The sequence below is a fragment of the Meleagris gallopavo genome, chromosome 4, assembly GCF_000146605.3.
Source record: "Meleagris gallopavo isolate NT-WF06-2002-E0010 breed Aviagen turkey brand Nicholas breeding stock chromosome 4, Turkey_5.1, whole genome shotgun sequence".
NCBI lineage: Eukaryota > Metazoa > Chordata > Aves > Galliformes > Phasianidae > Meleagris > Meleagris gallopavo.
In genome coordinates, this window is record NC_015014.2 from 56,005,427 (window position 1) to 56,018,089 (window position 12,663).

Sequence of the window (12,663 nt, forward strand, 5' to 3'; positions counted from 1 at the left end):
TGTTAGAGTAACTGGATCCTTTTTTAGCTTGGCTAGGGGAGACCTCATTTGTTTTTGTTCACCATTTGGCTGTGAGAGTAGTTGGGCCCACCTGTGACGAGGTGGAGCAGAGAATTAATCAGCAGAGCATATCCAAGCCCAACAGAGGATTTATATATTTTATTAAATGGTTTTTTTCTTAAGGGTGGAAAGAAGGTTGGTGGTGTATTTTCTGTTTTTTTCTTCTTCTTGACATAAACTATGCAAAAACATGAGATAAAGACCTTGGACTGTATTCAAACTGTGACAAAGTCTGGATATTTCATTTATCCAGGGAGAGAATCCACAGTAATTCAGTCTTCACATTTTTCTAGCCCTCAGACTTCTTGGAAGCAAGCAAGATTGCAAATATGTGTGGTTTTGAGGTGAGGCACCACAGTCTTCCTTTTCTACTCTTGTTTCCTGTGTGCATTTGCATCATAAGGATGCTTTGGTTTTCACCCTCACATTGCTGGGTATTGTATGAGTAGTTCAGGTAATGCCAAGCTACCAAGATACCAACAGCTTTTCAACAGCAGAGCTGGAACTGTTCTGTGCACTGTTCTGTAAAGCATTTCCTCCCCTCTTGTTTTGCTGATACAAGAAGTATGGTTGTACTACTGCTGCAGCCTCTCTTTTGGCGAGTGGCAGAGTGCAGTAGCTAGTGATTATTGCTTGGGCAAGACTTTTGAAAGGTGTTGTTAATCACCCAAATGCCTTGTTCAACCACTGAAGGCAACAACCACCATTGTGATGTATTGGATGCTTTAAGTGGAATAGTGTATTAATATTTGCTATTAATTATTATGTTCCATAACTATTATGTTTTGACTATGAGTATTAATGCATGTCTAAGCATACACAGACCATTTAAAATATTGTTTTCACTTCATGTATCACACTGATAAGTAAAGATTTCTCACAACAGTTACATTTAAGTAACTAGCTGGTATTTAATTAACCTGCAGTAGCATTGTATTTTATATTAAATGCATTGGAGGGGAATGGCTATTACATTTAGTTTCTAAATAACTTTCTTGTCAACTCATGCTGATAATCGGGTTATGTAGCATTACAGATTTAAGTACTGAAGTTTTCTCATGATTAGGACCAAGAATTTGAGATACACAGCCCAGAGACAGAGTTGGGGGGCAGGGGGTGAAGTCATAGTTGATATATTTGCAACTGATTTATGAAAGTCTTTAAGGTTTACAGAAGAGCATGTGTTTATGAGAATGAAAGTTGTCACGTGTTTAGTGACAACTGGACAAAATGGAAGACAGTTTATTGTGTAATAAACTAAATGTTTCAGCTCTTTTCTTAAATTAACACTCAAACCTTATCTAAGAAAAATAGTTTGAAATACCTCATAGACATCTAAACCCACAAATTAGGGGAAGACATGCAAACTGTGTGTGATCCTTTGGAATTTCTATTTAAAAAAGATGAAAATATTTTCATTTTGCCTCCTGTTAAGTGAATGATCTGTTACTTCCTAGGATAGTGACAACCTCTGGTGGGATGCCTTTGCAACTGAATTTTTTGAAGATGATGCAACCTTAACTCTTTCCTTTTGTTTGGAAGATGGACCAAAGCGATACAGTAAGAGATACATTTTTTGTTATCAATTTAAGCCTGAGTTTCTATACATGTTTTATCTGTAGAAGACAGTTGTAAACCCGGCAGTGAAAATACCACTTGTCTGTATTCAGTGACCATCAAGTTCATACAATATAATCTTTGAATTTTTGTAAATTAATTTGCTTTGGCTGTGCTTGCATGCTCTGTTAATTTAGTTTCCAAAAACATTCAAGTGTTGAATCTTGTGGGTAAAACTGTTCACAGAAAGGGAACTTTGCAGCAGTTGTCAGCACTTTTGCTGGAAGGGGTTCTGGATTCAAACAGGGACCAGAAAAATTACCCAAATAAGTATCCGTGGTGGTCCATCAGCTGCGTGGGTCTATACTGTTTGCACACATTAAGGACCTGCTGTTGTTAGTGTCTGACCAGTCAGAGCTAACCAGAAGACGACTAGAATACTCTCAATCAAGCACTAAATGCAAGCTTGAATAAAGTGAAGCAGTGAATAAATCTGATGGCATTGGTATCCATTGCCCACATACTCTGAGCAGGAGAAAAGAGGTAAAATTCATCGAATAAATTGTTTGAAGTGAATAATTCACTCAGCTTTAGCACTAAGCAACAGAGAGATAAGTAAACACTGAGAAACGGCGTTGCCAATTGTTTCACTCCATTCAGAATGACCCCTGCTTCACAGTGACAGCTTGTGCTCTGTGCTTAATGCGCTGAATCTTGCAAGGTTCTTATTTTTCTTGAGAGTGACTGATTGTCAGTGTATCACTCACATACTTCTAATTCCTTTTATCAATTATCTCAGGTATTTATTTGACAAGTGAAAAAAAAAAAATAACAGCCACTCTGAATGCACGTTCTGGAGTTACTGCTGACAGAATTACAGTTTCTTGCCTTTCAGAGCAAGTGATAAGTCTGTAAAGGTCCTCAAATTACAGCCTATAGCAACGTTGGTAACAGCTGATCTGTCCTGATTAGGTTGAGTCAACTTGTCAGATATCAGATTTGCTAGTTGTGTTATCAGTCCAGAAGGCACAGATACATCAGCAAAAAAGCAATTAATGTCCAGTTAGATCTGAGGGAGTTCTGTTACTGGAAAACAGTGGTACTTATGAAAGAATTTGTCAAAGAGTAAAATATCCCAGTTGTCACAAATGCTTGATAATGGTTGTGCTATCTGGAAGTGGGGCAGTTTGGTACAGGGCAGTACTGTGATTCTTAGCACTGCTGCTGATAAACACAACTGAAAGATTGCATTACTGTGAACACATTTTTTAATGTAACTGAAACATTACTTTCCCCTGGTTTTAATTTCTGACCTCTGCAAAAACGATTGTAGCGTTTGGTGTTGATATTCTCAGTATCTGCAATTAAAGCTTTGCATATAGTGCTCTTTCCATTAATTCACGCTTCCTTCGTTAGTAATAATTTATGTAGTTCTGAACCACAAGTATTACTGATTCTGACAGAAGCAGTATTCCAGTTTCTTCACAGTATGAAGAATATGCTTGTGGGTTCTCGTTTGGGACCTTCCTGTGCCATAAGAGCAGGCCATGGGGAAGGCTGCCGAGTGCCAGGCCAGCCAAGGCCCTGCTCGCACCTCCAGGGCTAAAGAGGATGCAGAATGAATGCTGTGTTTGAGGGTTTTCTAGTATCATGTCCTGAAATGTGTCTGGGAGCTGAGACCAGAGCTGTACCTCTTTGGACACAAATATGGGTTGATGATAGCTTCCACCTGCAGCAAGCCCTTGCTTAGCACCGCAGCCTGGTGGTCTCCATTTACCCACCCAAACCATGCACAGGCTACATCGTGAGCGTGCAGGGTCTCAGCTCCTCCCCACATCCCTAATGCCGTCTACCAACTTCACTCCATGAAGAGTGAAATTGCCAGCCAGTAAGCTGTGACTCATGTTAGATTTGGTGGGACATACTGAGCAGCTGCTCCATACATGGGGTTTTGAGTGGGATGAAACAGAAGTGCCTGGTCTGCCAGCCCTCCATCCTCAGTGAGGCTCCTGCCTCCTCATGCCAGCACACACTCCCTTTTGTATTTGGAGGGTATTAAAAGCATTGGAGCTGGCTGTGGGGGAAGAGAGAAGACAAATTGTTGATTTGTACTCTTGAAGGCACAAACCGTAATGGAAGGAACCAAGATTACACCTCAGGAAAGAGAAATAGGCATCCTTTGAGAAGTCATTTATAGAGTTGAAATTGATGAAAGATACTGACCCCTTGCCTTTGCTCCAGGATTCAGATCAAAATTGCCTTACTATGTCTTGCTTCAATCTGCAAAGTATTTGCTTACATCTCTGACATCAGTTGTGGCTGGCACCTCATTTTCTTTCCAAATGGGCAATGGTTTCCTGCTTTTGGGAATTTAAACAGTCTCTTCTAGAGCGAAAAAATTCAAACAAAAGTTTTTTGGGGAAAGAGGAAATATATGAGGGAAGGACAAATAGTTGTTCATTGTCCATAGCCACTGTTTTTTTTTATTATAGGTCATGGCAATTCCCAGTCCTATTATCCTTTTGTAAGGTAATGTCCAGATACTGCCTGAGGCAGGCAGATGGAGGAGAAGCACGAGGTGCACTCCCTCTGCCCCAGCTTCTATCTTCAAAGCTCCCAAAGGGTGTTGTGGGAGACTGAGGAGCTGCCCAGTCCTTTCTGCTTGTCTCCAGTCTCTCCTGATGTCCCCTTGCCCCTCCAGGGTCTTTTACCTGCTGCCTTATATGTTTCTTTTACACGAATTCTGTGGGTTTCCTATCACAGCTGCTCTGGGCCAGAGTTGAATCTCCCTGCACTTTGCTCATACCTGGACTGCTTGACCCTAAAGCTGTCTTCTGAGCATGCAAATCATGATTGGAAATCACTGTATAATGTTACAAGATTTTAAAACAACACTATTTTTCCTTGCCTCCATTTTAATGTTGAACATACGCTTTTGCCCAGGAAACCCTGACTTGTAAACACCTTTTTTTTTGTATCAGGAAAATAAGCTACTTTTTAAATTTCATGGCCCCAGACTGAAGCTTTATGAAAGTCATGAAATATTTTTAGGCTTGCCTTTCAATTACCATGTTTTACAACACCTTTCTCTATACTGAGAAAAGCAATTGTCTTCCCTTTTCTAGTCTCGCTTTGGGGTCTGCAAGGTTTCTCCTCAACTATCAGCCCTATAGTTCTTCAGTTTGTAGGGGAAAATAGATATGGGTCAAAGTAGGGATTTTAAGTCATTGGGTCATGTTTACTTTACTTTGCACCAGAGAGCACTGTATACTGATAACTCAAGATAGCTTTAAATATGCCTGCGTATCTGTATGGCACAGCATGTAAGGAGTCTTCCGTATGCCCTGGGAAGAGTAGAAGTCTGTTAGTTCAGTGATCCACCAGTGCTAATTAATTTGATTGCCAGGTTTGTTAGACCTAGACAAGTTATCTTCACAGAACGTAATCCTGCCTTGTATAGGTGTGCACTTGAAAGCCCAGCTCAAGTTTTCATGCAAAACTTCTGTGTCAGACCCGAAATTGCTGCTGTGTTCCTTTTGTCTTTCTTCAGAATTTTATTTCTGAACGACTTTGCCATCCCTGATTCCTCTTCCACTATACAGCATTCCAGAAAGAAGATACCATCTTCTTTCAAACAGCTGCTGAAAATGTCTGTTTTTCTCCTGCTTCCATGTTCATATTCTATGAACTCTACTCTGTTATTAAATTCTATCTTGAAATTGAGTTTTAATGGGAAACTCTTCTGAAAATAAAGAGATGTTTTGCTGTGAAAAAGGTGCAACTGATATGTGTTTCCCCCAGTCTAGCTTTTTGGCTACAGTGAAGCAAAAAGATCACACATTCCGGTGCCTAAAGACAGGGAAAGATTCCAAATAGATGCTGTTTTCAACTGAATTGAATTATATTCAAGAGAAACTTCAGTAGTAAACCTGTGAAATTCATTTCAGGGAGAACAAAAAGAAATTTGCATTGATTTATTATTCTCTGGTTTACTGGGTCAAGACTTAAATAGAATTTAAAGAAACAAACAAACAAACAAAAAACAGGAAAAGGGGAAAAAAAAAGAAAATATGCCTAATGTAACAGATTTTTTTTTCCCCGGTTGTGGATAAAACATATTCGTTTCCCGTTAAGAGCCTCCTATCCCTGAGCCAGAGTAAATACTAGACTCTGATCCATTGTTGCCCAGGTTCTTTGTTTCTTAGAGACAAAATATTTCCAGAACAGATAAGAGAAACAAGTTTGATTGACAGCTCTTAGCAGAGTCTCATCAGCTGCTGTGCTGACAGCCTGGTGATGCGCACTGTGCTGATGTGGTCGGGACTGACAGCTGATTGACAGCCCAAGACTGTGGAGACAGAAAAGATGAAGCATGCTCAGTAAGAATAATGTGCAGTGTTGATGCAGCACTGCAGAGAATAGGAGCTAGGAAGTTAACTCTTTCACAGCAGAGTGACACTGTAACACATAATGCACATAGCTGCCACTGTACAGAAAATTAGAGCTTGCCTATGTTTCTGCTCTATTCACTGCGGGCTGTTTGTGGAGAAGCTGTGTGCTGCAAAGAAGCAAAAGCACAAGCTATCATGTTTGTAGCTGTAAAACAAATTCATGTATGGTAGCTATGATGGAGTCTTCCAAACGATTTACTTAAGTCTATAGGTACAGAATGTATTGTGCATTTCAGGCAGTTTTTGTGGGCTTCCATCACCAAATTTTGTATTCCATCACATAATTTTACACCGCAGAAATTTCAGAAGGAATGATCTGAGTTCTTTTGCTCCGTGTATTCCTAGAAAAACAGTGTTTTCAGTTGTAATGTCATTCAGGATCTGTAGATGAGAATTGAATATGTGTTTTGTGTTATGATTGCTACTGCAGTTTGGATTTGGAATGTACAATAACATGCTTATCATAGTGTGCCCTAAGTGCTCATTTTTCCTATTTAGTGCACGTGCCCTTGATTTTACTTCATTTCTTGACTATTCATAACTGGAAAGCTAAAAGTGGAGTTTTGTAGCACAGTGAACTTGGGGCCAAATGGTGACATCTTTGGCTTTAAGGTGCTCATCTGGGTTTCCCACTGTGTCTGAGGAATATATCACACAGACGCACCTTAGACTTTACTACAGATTACTGAATACTCAGCCAGTGAGCTGCAACAAATCCATTCTACCTTTGTCACTGCCTGTAACGCGTGATGTATGGGCAGCTTGAAGACTTGCTGTATAACTTCTGCTGGTGTAACTGCAGAAAGCTACGTCTAGTGGGCTTTTCTTACACACAGGGAATAGTTTGGGAATAAGTAGTAAAAGTTCACCGCACATTACACACTTGCTTAGCTGTTGTCGAAAAGATTGTTTGGAGAAGTTAGCATGCCACATTATCACCCTGGGTTTTTATAAACTTGTCGTCTGGTTTCTCTCACATAACTCTTACAGAGAAAATTAAAGTTGCCGAGAGAAACAGTTTGTAGTTTTTCCAGGTACATGCTCCTTCTTTTACTTTTTTTTTTTCCTAGAGAAATCCCAGTCATTAAACATGATTTGAGCATTCAGGTACAACACAGTAAATTGACCTAGCTTAGTAAGCGGGACAGATTATTCTGTGTGACTGCCTTGGCTCGATCTGTGTATCTCTTTTTTTAGTTTTATCTTCAGTTTGTTTGCAGTACTTTTCAGATTCATTTCAGCATGCAGATGAAAAAATTGTTAAAATTGAGTCTAGCATATCCACAAGTGCTGGTGCATCACTACTAATACACTCACTTCCCAGTTAATGATCTCTGATTGATAACTGCTTCTTAAAATTGATGTTTAAGCATTTCTCAATCCAATCTATATGTGCTCTGCATATTACTTATTTTTGTTTATGATATAATGTAATGCTCTAATACGTCACAGGTGTTAAAGTATATTAGCCCTGTGTACTTGTCACCTAAACTTCTGTGAGCTCATCAAAGAAAAAAATCATATCTGTTTTACAAGACCTATTTTACATAAAACCATGTTGACTGGCATTAATTATATTCCTTTCACTTCAATCTTTGTTAGTGCAATCATGTACAATTTTTTATCTATTTTGTCTGGATTGATGTCAAGATAGTAACTGCATTACACTACACCATTACCTTGCTGTCTAGTGTTTCTTCTTCAATATCAGCACAACAAGTAGTATTTTATTTTTTTTTTAATTTCCTCAGTAATTCTTTTCTTTTTTAAAATAGCATCAGATAAAAACATGCAAAAGAATCTCTTAGAACTGCTAATCATAAAATATTTTCTCCAAAGAGATGCTATTTAAGATTCTACTTAGTTGCTGATGGACTAGGAGGCACTTGTCATCTCAAGATCAATGTTCTTTCAAAAAGTAGTACAAAAAGGCTTTTCTTTTTATTTGCCATTAACACAATTCCTGTTTCCAAATGAAGTAATTTTTTAAATATAATTTTAAAAAGCTATTTTTTTTATCATACATGCAATCATAGTTTTTTCATTGCCATCTTCAGCATCCCATTGTAATATTTTACGTTTTAGAGTGTATTGTGTTTTTTTTTTCTGTTTGCTTTTTCTTTCCATACTCATCCTAACTATTGGGCTTTTTTTCCTCCTAATTAGTGTCTTCATTTTTTTCTATTTCTTATTTAGCCAAAGTTGTCATCTCTCTCACAGTGTAGTTACAGCTTTTCGATATCTTATCAAATTTTGGGTATCTTATCAAAGACTCTTAAGCATACTTTTTCTCCATAATCTGTCCCAGCCAGTTGAGCTTTGGACAATACTGTATCTCTCCAACTGGGAATGCCTTTTCTTTGTCTTTCTTGAATGCATGTTTTGGATGGCATTCATACAGAAACATGTTGTCTGATTGGAGAGTGTCTAGAGAAAAATAAAAGTCTTGAAAATAAAATTTATTAAGCAAAGTGAAAGAACTGGAGTTGTTCAGTCTGCAAAAGAGAAGACATGGGGAAAAGAGTGAGGGGAAAATGAGACGTAGTGACAGCACCTGTAAAAGAAAGGCACACGGCCTGTTTCCATATCCATGATGAGCAGGAGAAGATGTTCTGGCTTTAGTTTGCATGAAGAGGTGTATGGAGATGTTAGTTCCTACTGATAAGGAGCAGGAGGAGATGCCCCAGGGGTGCTGCAGAGCCTTCAGCCACGCAGGGGCTGAGCTGGGCTCTGCATCACCCCATGGGCACTTGCTCCCTAAGTCGGCACCAGCCCCAGCCCTCTCTTCAGCTGCATCCCAACTCTCATAACAAGCTCTGAAATTATTTTCTCATCTTGGGTGCTAAACTTTTTGTCATTAACAACACCCTGCTGTTCCTCATTTGTAGCAATATGAATAATGTTTTTCTAATACTGCTAGCTATGCAAGACTTCCCACATGAATCTTCCACTGATTTCTTTCATAACAGGCATTTTTCTTTTTCTACATATTGCTGACAGGCACTGAAGGAACAATTCCTTCCATTCACTGATTTGCAACGAGCAGGTCTGAAACAGACCTTCACCTCTACCCACTGCAGCCTCATTAGTTAGCACAATGTTCCTGTGCTCTGAGTTATCGATGCCTTTAAAGCCCAAAAGTGCTTATTTGCAGTGACAGTACAACTGTGTGTGCACAGGCACATGTGTGTACAGACACAACCTCATGTCAGTACTCTGGGGAAACCAGAGTACTTTCCCCTTTCATGGGGACTCTCCTATCAACCACTGATGACAACTCTGGTTTCACATACCTTACAGTGGGTTCCCTGAATCTCTTTTGCTTGTTGCTAAGCACGTTATACAAGCCAGTGGTGCAGACCTGATGGAAGGGAAGTGCTGAACTCCTGATGTGAATATTTCACAATTGTATATGGCTTCCAATTGCAATGACATATGAAAATTCCAGTCAATCAGATTGATTATGTTGTTTATAAACAGATTAAGTTATCAGGCTTCTTTCGGAGAAATCATAACATAATCTGACACCATACGTTATAGGAATCTAGGGTCCATTCAGAGAGCAGAAAGAGTAAAGGCAAAATTGTCATGAGAGAATCGCAGTGATTAATGAGTTTTTCCTTACCCAATACAAATAAACCCTTTGTTATGCTTAGCTTTTGTTCACTCCTTTGGTCCAAACTATGTAGCGTTCAGGTCGTTCTCTCTGCTGGAGACAATGCTTATAAAAGGCTGGAAATCCATGCAAAATGTTGGAAATTGGTATATTTTACATCAAAATACTGAACAACTTTTCTCTGCTACAAACTCATGATAAATTACTCCTTTATTGGCATAGTGAGAGAGGCAGTTGTGAAGAATTGGTCAGTACTTTTTGGGTTTTGTTGAATAACTGGCAGGCAGCTCAGTGCATGCCTTCAAATGGCATTGGTGCATTAAATATAGGTTAACTTTTTCTAAAAATTGCAAAAACATGCATGTTTTTAAAATGTTTTTATATGAAATTGATAAGGTTCAGTTGTTATTACTTTAAAACTAGTTATTACTTTAAAAATAGTTGGTGACTTTTTAGTTGGTTAGCTAATAGGTACTTACAGGAGAATATTCGAATGTACCTACAGAGTTCCTGTAAGGAACAGGACTGTCTAAATATTTATCCTCACCTAGAATTGTGCTTTTTCTCTTAGCAGTAAAAATTTTTTCTCCTTTGTTTTTCTTTTATCTGATGGTATTGCATACTTTCATATTTTTATCTTCTTTCTGGACCAAGCAGAGCATTTAAGTAAGCATACTAGCTTTAGCTGTAACTGCTGTTCACTGTAATACATTGGAGCCATTGCCATGAAGGTGTTAGAAGTGATTATTTTTTTGCAGAGCACTGAATAACTAAACAGGTTCATGAGGCCTTTTTTTCCCCCCATTTTGAATCCTCAGATGAATGCAGATGAATCACAGTATCAGTCCTACTGGCCCTGGGAGCTTCATGCATGTTATGGGTAACTGTAATATTTAGAAATTCCTACATTGTGCTTATACACCTAACACTGTGGGTAGTGCAGTTGCATGGCTGTAGGGCATTAGCAGGGCAAAGCTTTTAGGCACCGATGATCTTTCTTTAAGCTCAGATAATTAAAAATTCACCACAAAGTTTGAATGCTACTCATAAATTTAATCCTGCAGAAATGTATACACACAAACCGAACGCAGTCAAATATCCAAACTTGCATCCTAATGCAGCATTGGGTTTCTCATTACAAATGTGCATGTGTTTGTGTTTACCACACAAATGAAACTTTTAATAAATCTTTTGCATTGTATTTCAGTGATGCAGTAGTGCTGTTCCACTTGAGGCATCTTATTTTTAGGAAGTAGGTATTTATTGTAGTGCTGTATTTTTTAATGGTTTAGGAGAATACAATATGCAACATCACCAAAAATTATGGGATCTTTATAGAAATACATTTAAACTGGGTCAGCTGCAGCACCACGATTAGTAGAAATAGAGCCAAAAGCTGACTCTGGACACTGAGATACTGTTCCCAATTCCAAATTGGAAGTTTTCTTGAATTAATGTAGTCATGAATTTTTGTTAAAGTCTGCTGTGTATGAGAAGTCTGAGATATTATACAGTGGCTATCGTTCTTTATCATATTGAATTCTGCATTCCAAATTATATTACCTTTAAAATGTTGCTGACATTTTGCTATTCCACTATACTGATCCATACAAGTTTTATACCATCGTATTTAAGTCCATTCTGGCGCATATAGCAGTGTAAGCAGTGCCTTCCATTTCTTGTTTCTTCTGCCCTTGCTTTCTCAGAAAAGTGGATTCTGTTGACAGATGTTAGAATTTTTTTAGACAAATTCAGACAGTAGATAGAGACTGTTAAAATTTTGCATCACTTTGTAAGAATATCTATTGGATTTAAATAGAATGTTTGAGATGTGTGATATTCCTTAGTTTTTGCGGGGTTCAAACTACTCTCCTACTGACCTACTAAGAATGTCCCATCTCCTGAAGGGCAGTTTGGTATCCAGCTCTTGCACAGAAAAAGGTGCTAATCCAGGCCTAGTATTCCAGAGCTTCTCTTTTTGAGGAGTCTTGGCTCCATGTCATTGAAAGTGAAGGTCGTTACCATGATGTATTGTGTATAGTAAAGCCCAGAAAAGAAGTAAAGGCTAGCTCTTATGCACCAGAGATGTCTTGGCTACTGAGGAGGTGACTCTACAGCACATAGAGAGAAGCAGGAGTAGGTGGCTGTACAGCACCAGCTCCAGAATCAACATCAGCCGTTCAATTTCCAGGGTGCCTGGAAGCAGCTGTTGACTATTTTGTTGTATCTTTTAAAAATCCATTACTGCTTCCATCTCCATTTGGCTATGAAAAAAGAAAAAAAAGAGAAGGAAAAAAAAGAAGGAAAAAAAAAAAAGGCTTTTACATATAATTTTATCTAGTCCAGAAATATTAGAATACTGTGTAATTCAATTTTATTTTTTTCTTTAATGTCTGGACCTGAATTAATAGGGCATTACTTTTCATCCTGATATCAATCTTGTTCCTTTCATTCAGATCCAAATTCCTTTGTAGTACATGATTTAATTCACTAAAATGAGGTAAAATGAAACCCTGGTCGAAGGAGCATTAAATAACACATATTTGGTGGCACACGTGATTACACAGCCTGCTGTGTAACTGGTTCTGTTTCCTCCCTCTTTGAGTTGGTCACAGACTGGTAAACTTTTTTCACACTCAGAAGCTGCTGCTGTCTATGGTTGTTCCCCTCTTGCCATAAGAAAATCAGTTCATCCATTATTAAATTAAATTAGAGAGATTAAAAATACACTTCTCTAAAATGTCCTTAGATTTTTTTTTAAACAATCCTGAACTCAAACTGGCTTGGTATGCCCTAACTGAGGATCCGTGCCACCTTCTGTGGGAAATTAGCTTCGATTTGACAGCTATTTTTGTTTCAAGATCGTATGCTCACCAGTTTTTCTGCTAAGGCCTGGCTCTCAGGGACAGTTGCACATGCATGGCTGGCTGTGCATCAAATGCTGTAATCCAAAGGGATGCTCTAGATCATGATTATTTA

At 38.5% G+C, this 12,663-nt stretch overlaps 1 protein-coding gene across 12 annotated transcripts in view; it reads left to right on the top strand.

Annotated features, from left to right (window-relative positions):
• LDB2 (LIM domain binding 2) overlaps positions 1-12,663 on the top strand; it is a 202,975-nt gene that overhangs the window by 65,722 nt on the left and 124,590 nt on the right. For 6 of the 12 annotated variants that reach the window (XM_031553179.1, XM_031553181.1, XM_031553180.1 and 3 more), the window contains exons 2-3: positions 354-404; positions 1,518-1,620. In XM_031553179.1, coding sequence (XP_031409039.1) covers positions 354-404; positions 1,518-1,620 — 154 coding nt within the window. The remainder of the gene's footprint in view (positions 1-353; positions 405-1,517; positions 1,621-12,663) is intronic. The other 6 variants (XM_010710361.3, XM_010710363.3, XM_010710364.3 and 3 more) reach the window with 1 other exon arrangement.